Below are 9116 nucleotides of genomic sequence, written 5' to 3'. Positions count from 1 at the left end.
TCCTCCATCACCACATGACCCTGCCCTCCCCCAAAGCTCACCCTTTTGTATGCAGGGTCCTTGGACTCCCAGGAGTCAATGTTCCTGTGCTGAGGAGATCCATCCAGACAGGTAAGTGTGTGCCATCCAGGGATGGACTGTCCAGGAAAGGAGCACAGGGCCCCTCCAGCTCCTGCTGCAGGAGCTTCTTTGCTCCACATGATTCGGCCTCCACCAAGATTGCACTATTGTCTCCAAGGTCCTTGGCCCAGGGACAGTTCCTACTCTTTCACTGAGGTGATTCACCCAGAGAGTCAGTCACAGCAAAGTTTGGACCAAGACACCAAGACTCTCATGGCTGCATTTTAAGGAAGGGATGGACAGGCACAAATGCAAAAATTCCTTTAACAACAGGAAACACATCATGACAACACCAGAATCCAGGGATCACGCAGCAAGAGGACTTGAACAAACTATTCCAGAAGAAGTAGAAGAAATCAAATATAAATGGAACATTATGAAAATAATAGAGGACCTTAAACAGAATGTGAAAAAAAATCCTTTAAGGAAATGGAGAAGACAAACAAAAATGTAGAAGAAATGAATAAATCTCTTAAAGATATCCAAGAAAAGCAAAAAACAAAAAGAAATCAAACAGGTAATGGAAACAGTCCAAGACTTGAAAAATGAAATGGAGGTAAGGAAGAAAACAAAATCCAAGGAAAGGCTGGATATGGAAAATCTGGGTAAACAAACAGGAACTACAGAGACAAGTATAACCAACAGAATACAGGTGATAGAAGAAAGAATCTCAGATGCAGAAGATACTACAGAGGAAATCAACTCATTGATTAAAGAAAATAACAATTCCATCAAATTCTTAACACAAAACATCCAGAAAATCTGGGACACCATGAAAGGACTAAACCTAAGAGTAATAAGGGTAGAAGAAGGAGAAGATTTACAGCTCACAGGGACAGAAAATATATTCAACAAAATTATAGAAGAAAACGTTCCCAATCTAAAGAAGGATATTTATATGAGGGTACAAGAAGCATAGAGAACACAAAATAGACTGTATCAAAAAAGCCATCCTCTTGCCATATAATAACCAAAACACAAAACATACAGAATAAAGAAAGAATACAAAGAGCTACAAGGGAAAAAGGTCAAGTTACATATAAAGGGAAACCTATCAGAATTACACCTGATTTCTCAATGGAAACCAAGAAACCCAGAAGGTCTTGATTAAATGTGCTGCAGACACTAAGAGACCATGGATGCAAGCCCAAACTACTATACCCAGCAAAACTTGCATTCACCATCAATGGAGAAAACAAGATATTTCAGTACAAAAACATTTAAACAATATATAGCCACAAACACAGCCATACAGAAAATATTAGAAGAAAAACTACAAAAAAAGGAAGCCAACAACACCCATAATAATGCAAGCATCTGATAACCCTTTACAAGCACAACTCAAAGAAGGGAAACAAAAAAACACTATAACCAGAAAAAAATAACTGGAGTTAACAACCACTGGTCATTAATATCACTTAATATCAATGGAATCAATTCACCTATAAAAAGGCACAGGTTAAGAGAATGGATATGAAATCAGGATCCAACATTCTGCTGTTTACAAGAAACATACCTCAAACTCAAAGACAGACACTACCTCGGAGTAAAGGGTTGGGAAAAAGTTTTCCAATAAAGTGGACCAAATAAAAAAGCAGGTGTGGCTATACTGACATTGAACAAAATTGATTTCAAACTAAAATCAATCAGAAGAGATGGAGAAGGACACTTTATACTCATAACAGGAACAATTCGTCAGAATGAAGCCTCAATCCTGAATAATCTACTCCCCTAAAATAAAAGCACCCACATATGCAAAAGAAACATTACTAGAACTCAAAACATATATCAAATCCCACACTCAAATAGTAGGAGATTACAACACTCCTCTCTCACCAATGGACAGGTCATCCAGACAGAAACTTCACAGAGAAAGAGAACAAACAGATGTAATGAACCAAATGGACTTAACAGACATCTATAGAACATTCCACCAAAACAGAAAGAATATAATTTATCTCAGTAATTCATGGAACCTTCTCAAAAATTGATCAAATAATTGGTAACAAAGCAAACATTCATAGATACAATGCAATTTTGGTAACTACCTATGTACTATTGGATCACCATGGAATAAAGTTAGAATTCAACAACAGTTCTATCCCCAGAAAGCCTACAAACTCATGGAAACTGAACAGTCAACTACTGAACCACCCCTGGGTCAAAGAAGAAACAAAGAAAGAAATTAAAATCTTCCTTGAATTAAATGAAAATAAAGACACAACACACCCAAACCTATGGGATACTATGAAAGTGGTGCTAAGAGGAAAGTTCATAGCACTAAGTGCCCACACAAAGAAAATGGAGAAAACTCACATTAGAGACTAAACAACACACCTGAAAGCTCTAGAAAAAAAAGAAGCAGACTCACCCAGGAATAGTAGAAGACTTGAAATAATTAAACTGAGGGCTGAAATCAACAAAATAGAAACACAGAAAACAATCCAAAGAATCAATGAAAAGAAAAGCTGGTTCTTGGAGAAAATCAACAGGATTGATAAAACCCTATCCAAACTAATCAAATTGCAGAGAGAGAATGCAAAAATTAACAAAATCAGAAATGAAAAGGGGGACATAACCACAGACACAGAGGAAATTGGTAGAATCATTAGATCTTACTACAAAACCCTGTATATCAAAAATTGGAAAAGGTGAAAGAAATGGATATTTTTTAGATAAGTACCATATACCAAAATTAAATCAACACCAGGTAAACAATTTAAATAGACCTGTGAGTTGGGAGGAATTAGAAGCTGTCAAAAAAAAAAAACCTACCAAAAAAGCCCAGGAACAAATGCTTTCAAGGCAGAATCCTACCAGAACTTCCAAGAAGAGCTAGTACTATTCTCCTTAATGCGCATCACAAAATAGAAACAGAAGAGTCATTGCCAAACTCCTTTTATGAAGCTACAGTTACCTTGATACCAAAACCACACAAAGACCCAACCAAGAAAGAGAATTACAGATCAATCTCACTCATGAACATCGACGCAAAAATTCTCAATAAAGTACTGGCAAACCGAATCTAAGAACACATTAAAAAAATTATCCACTATGACCAAGTAAGGATTCATCCCAGAGATGCAGGGCTGGTTCAACAAACGAAAATCTGTCAATGTAATCCATCATATATATAAACTGAAAGAAAAAAAAAACATATAATTGGGACCTCCTGAAACGGAGAAGCTTCTGTAATGCAAAGGGCACTGTCATTAAGACAAAATGGCAACCTACTGAATGGTGAAGATCTTCACCAACCTTGCATCAGACAAAGGTCTGATCTCCAAAATATATAAAGAACTCATGAAACTAGACATTAAAACTCACATTAACCCAATTAAAAAATGGGGTACTGAACTGAACAGAGAATTCTCAACAGAAGAAGTTCAGATGGCCAAAAGACACTTAAGGTCATGCTCAACCTCCTTAGCACTCAGGAAAATGCTAATCAAATCAACTTTGAGATGTCATCTTACACCTGTCAGAATAGCTGAAATCAAAAACACCAATGATAGCTTATGCTGGAGAGGATGTGGAGTAAGAGGAACACTCATCCATTGTTGGTGGGAATGCAAACTTGTGCAACCACTTTGGAAATCAGTGTGGCGGTTTCTCAGGAAACTGGGAGTCAACCTACCTCAAGACCCAGCAATTACACTCTTGGGAATATACCCAAGAGATGCCCAATCATACTACATAAGCATTTGTTCAACTATGTTCATAGTAGCACTATTTGTTAGAGTCAGAACTGGAAACAACTTAGGTGCCCCTCAATAGAAGAATGGATAAAAATGGTGTGGCACATATACTCCTTAGAGTTTTACTCAGTGGTAAAAATAAATGGCATCTTGAATTTTGCATGCAAATGGATGGAAATGGAAAACGCTTTACTCAGTGAGGAACCCAGACCAGAAAAGATGAATATGTTATACTAAATAAGAAGGTGAACCCAAAGAAAAACATATAAGCATCCCCCTGAATATTAACCTTCATCAGGCGATGAAAGAAGACAGAGACCGAGACCAACATTGGAGCACTGGACTGAAGTCTCACGATCCAAAGGAGGAACAGAAGGAGAGTGAGCACGAGCAAGGAACTCAGGACTGCGAGGGGTGCACCCACACACTGAGGCAATGGGGATGTTCTATCGGGAACTCACCAAGGTCAGCTGGCTGGGGACTGAAAAAGCATGGGACAAAACCGGTCTCGCTGAACATAATGGACAATGAGGACTACTGAGAACTGAAGAACAATGGCAATGGGTTCTTGATCCTATTGCACGTAATGGCTTTGTGGGAGCCCAGGTAGTTTGGATGCTCACCTTAATAGACCTGGATGGAGGTGGGTGGTCCTTGGACCTCCCACAGGGCAGAGAAACCTACTTGCTCTTTGGGCTGAGGAGGAAGGAAGACTTGATTGGGGGAGGGGGAGGGAATGGGAGGTGGTGGCGGGGAAGAGGCAGAAATCTTTAATAATTAAATAAATTAATTAATAAAAAAAAGAAAAAAAAAGAAAACCTACAGAATGGGAGGTGGTGGCGGGGAAGAGGCAGAAATCTTTAATAATTAAATAAATTAATTAATATAAAATAAAATAAAAAAAGAAAAGAAAAAAAGTGGATTCTAGTCATAAATAAAATCCTTTGAGCCTATTATTTGTGATCCTAGAGAAGCTAAATAAGAAGGTGTACCAAAAGAAAAACATTTAGTTATCCTCCTGGATATTGGAAGTAGACAAGATTGCCAGGCAAAAGTTGGAAGCTCAGGGGTGGGGGTGGGTTGAGGGGAAGGGGGGGTGGGGAGAGAGATGGGAGAAGGGGAGGATTGGGGAGAGCTTGGGGGAATGAGATGGTTGAGATGGAGGAAGGGTGGGTATGGGATCAGGGAAGTAGATATCTTAATTAAGGGAGCCATTTTAGGGTTGGCAAGAGACTTGGCTCTAGAGGGGTTCCCAGGTGTCCAAGGAGAAGTCCCCAGGTAGGTCTTTGGTCAGCAGAGGAGAGGGTGCCTGAACTGGCCTTCTCCCATAGCCACACAGATGAATATCTTGCATATCACCATAGAACCTTCATCCAGCGATGGATGGAGATAAAGATAGAGACACACATTTGAGCACTGGACTGACCACCCCAGGTTCAGATGAAGAGCAGAAGGAGAGAGAATGTGAGCAAGAAAGTCAGGACCGCGAAGTGTGCGTTCACCCACTGAGATGGCGTGACTGATCTAATGGGAGCTCACCAAGGCCAGCTGGACTGGGACTGAATAAGCATGTGATCACACCAGACTCTCTGAATATGGCTGTCAATGAGGGGTGAGAAGATAATGACAAAGGCACTGGGTTTTCATTCTACTGCATGTACTAGCTTTTGGGGCACCTAGTCTGTTTGGATGTACACATTACTAGACCTGGGTGGAGGGGGAGGGCCTTGGACTTCCTACTAGGCAGGGAACCCTGATTTCTCTTAGGACTGGGGAGGGAGGGGTAAGGGAAGTAGGGAGAGTAAGAGGGAAATGGAAGGAAGGGAGGAGGTAGAAATTTTTAAGAAAGAAAGGAAGGAAGGAAGGAAGGAAGGAAGGAAGGAAGGAAGGAAGGAAGAAAGAAGAAAGAAAGAAAGAAAGAAAGAAAGAAAGAAAGAAAGAAAGAAAGAAAGAAAGAAAGAAAGAATCCTCAGGGAACCATTCATGAGGATGCCTTCATTGAAAGAGAAATGTCAGGGTCAGAAGGAGGCAGCAGCTGTAATGGCTTTACCTCAGGAATACTCTCAGCCTACTTGTTTTTCCGAATATGCAGAGAGAACATTGAGAGAAACATTTTACAGAGTCTTAAAGTGGGAAATGGAAAAAGGATTGAAGTAATACAACAAAGGTCCCATGTCTTATTAATCTTCCTGAGTAACTAGAAAGTTTGGTCTGAAAAGAGGAACAATGATTTTTCATGATGTATCCACGAGCCAGAAACAGCTTGGCCTCCTGGAATTCTTAATATAAATTCTGGTTTTTCTCAACACTGCTATTGCTGGAAAGAGCTTATTTAGCTTCAGTCACTGAAACCAATGATCTTACCTTTGACAATGGATCTAAGTATCAAGGTAAGTTTTCTGTTTTTCTTTGAGGTCACAGCTGTTTTTATTTGCATAAACTGTGACTTAGAAATACTCTTTCCTAAGACCTTGCCAAGTGAAGCATGATATAGCAATGTACATTTAAATACAGTTTTCTGAAAAGAACCACTTACTAGGTAACTCAATTACAACACTGTTATTGGTCATAAACATAGTGAACTGTACTGAAGGGGAAAAGCAGACACCCTCACATGTGGGCTCTCTGCCTGTTACAAAGGTTGAGAGAGAATACTTTGGACACCAGACACCAATACAAACAACCTTATCTTTAATGTCTACAACACTAGTAATATATAATAGTCATGGACTTGTTCAAATAAAAAAGCAACTCCCACTAAAAATACTTGTATGCATCCTACAGAACCCAAGAGATAGGAGTGCTATTCCAAAGTGGCCACATGCACGTCGCGTCTGAAATATTCTTTCTATGTAGTGGGGAGCTGCGGGCTGTGTTCCTGCCGCCACAGCTCCTGGTCGCCTGGCTAGCTTATGTCCCAAAATAAGAACACACAAACTGTATTCTTTTAAACACTGCTTGGCCCATTAGCTCTGGCCCTTACTGGCTAATTCTCATATCCCGATCAACCCATCTCTAATAATCTGTGTAGCACTAGTCTTACCAGGAAAGATTCAGCATGTCTGAGCTGGCGGCTGGCTGCATCGTGCCTTCTCAGGAGCACAGCGGCATGGCGTCTGGCTCTGAGAGGAGTTGCCCTGCATCTGAGCTCACTTCCTCTTCCTCCCAGCATTCTGTTCTGTTCACTCCACCCACCTATGTTCTAACCTATGAGGGCCAAGCGGTTTCTTTATTATTTAACCAATGACCTTCCTCCATCATTTCTATCCTGAAAGAGAAACTAGAAAAAAGACACGATTCCCTCAGAAAGCAATGACTCCATTCAGGTTGTGACTTTATATTAAAATACCGCGCAAAAACACGGAGATAAAGGAAGCGATTTCCATTTGCCAGTCACTACTCCAGCAACACAGTTTCGAGAGTTCTGTTCTCAGAGAACCCTTCGTCTGTTCCAGGAAGATAAGACGATCCTGCGACAAATGGGACAGGTGTTATTCTCCCATAACCAGCGGTCGATGCAGTGGACATGGTACTCATGGGAGCAAGGTAGAGCACGAAGTTTGTCGCCTTCTGTATATTCAGTAATGCAAATAGTGCATGTCTTTGATGCATCATTTTCACCAAAACTTCTCGTTGGCAAGTTATTATTCTGTACATTGGTAGGTCCTCTAGTTAGGTGGTTGTCATTAAAGGGGTAAAGTCGGGTTGCTTCAACACCTCCTTCAAACATCTCTGAGATACTTTCTGAATATTCGTCAATGGAACTGGAGCCAGGGTTGTAGCTGGAGACAGAAGCAGAGTTATTACCACCAGAGCTCCCTCTTCCACTCCACAGAAGCTCATCAAAAGCTGTTGTTCTCTGCCTTAACCTGGATTGAATCGGAAGAGATGTAGTTTGCCTTGTTCTGGTATTGAAGATTGTAAGAGTGGAAAACCTGTGAGTACTCACATGGGTTCTCCCAGCTGCACGTTCAGAAAGTGTAAAGGTGCCTCTAAAACCTCCAGGTTCACTTTCATAAGTGACCGTGTTGTTTGGGAAATGAGACCTTGACCGTGTTCTGCTAGCTATGCTAGCTCTCTGCCGGTCTTCTGGCAGCAGAACTCTTCTGACTTGAAGGTCTCTGGTTGGAGGTCTTTGATCAGATCCTGCCGCTTCACCATTGGTATCTGTGTCTGAAGAGCTTGTCCCTTGAGCGGCAGAATTTCTTGACCCAGAAGCCACAAAACGACCTCTACCTAGCAACTCAGGTCCACTTATCTGGTGTCTCAAAGTCCCATGGTGAGGGGCTCTAGAACTTGCCTCGATCTCGTTTACCAAAGGCTGCTCAAAAGTCTGAGATGAGATGCTATGATGAGATCTTCGTGGAATTTCATTTGCTGGGTGCAGAGAAGACCTACTTCTTTCAGCTCTGGCTCTGGTTCTTCGCTGGTGTTCTGGTTTTGGGCTTCTTACCCTCCTCCGACCTCTGGTGGATGGCACATCTGTTAATGCTTCAGCAGAATTGTGTTCTGACCTAGGTGTTCTGGCAGATGATGTCTCAGATGCTGAATTTTCCATTTGCCTGTGGATGCTGATATCCATGTTTTCTGCAATAAGATGTGTAGCAGATGGTTCATTTTCATTCTCTGAGGTTTGGCTTCCATTATTACAGTTAACATTTGTCTCTAAACTGAATCTGAAATCACCACTGTTTAAATTAGTGTGGCTCACTGACCTCCCGGACTGATTTTCTCTCTGACCACTTCTTGTATTGCCAGTCTGTCTGACAGAGCTAAGACCATCTATTATGGAGTCATCACTGGACTCGTCATCTGAAGAGTCTCCATTTTCTTCTGTGCTCGGTGGCAGTGGCGGCGGCGGGGGCAGAGGCAGCCGCTCTTTAATTTGCTGTAGTCTTCTGAGCAGCTCTTCCTCAGTACTTTGACCTGGGGTGCCTAACAAATTGTTGTCTCTCAGAAGTTGATAGTCTTCTCCGCTCATATTATTTACAAATCGATAGAAAGCTTCTTCCCGATTCAAGCGATCCACTTGCCTTCTGCGCTGTGCTGCAGATTGGTTATTTCCTTGATCGCTAGAATCTGAGTTTTCCATCTTGATGAAGAAGCGGAGGATTATCTGTCTGTTATGACATAGTACTGAAATCCAATCAACTGGACCTTTAGTTTTCTTCACTAGGCTTCAGTGGTCCTGCCAGGAGGGGACTGGCTGGGCTCTGCCACCTCCGCTGCCTGCGAGGCAGCCTAAGCTCTGCCTCTTGCCTGCCTCCTCCTCTCTAGCCAGCCTCAGAATGCCTGGGA

The 9116-nt window shown here is 41.5% G+C and overlaps 1 protein-coding gene across 1 annotated transcript; it reads right to left on the bottom strand.

The window, feature by feature from the left end:
• Positions 1 to 7248: 7248 nt before the first annotated feature.
• On the bottom strand, positions 7249 to 8910 carry LOC130868223 (E3 ubiquitin-protein ligase RLIM-like). Its single transcript, XM_057760475.1, has one exon. The coding sequence runs from the start codon at positions 8908 to 8910 to the stop codon at positions 7249 to 7251; it is 1662 nt and encodes a 553-aa protein (XP_057616458.1).
• Between the last annotated feature and the right edge of the window lie 206 nt (positions 8911 to 9116).

Source organism: Chionomys nivalis, chromosome X, assembly GCF_950005125.1.
Source record: "Chionomys nivalis chromosome X, mChiNiv1.1, whole genome shotgun sequence".
Taxonomy (NCBI): Eukaryota; Metazoa; Chordata; class Mammalia; order Rodentia; family Cricetidae; genus Chionomys; species Chionomys nivalis.
This window is presented reverse-complemented; position numbering and strand designations above follow the sequence as displayed.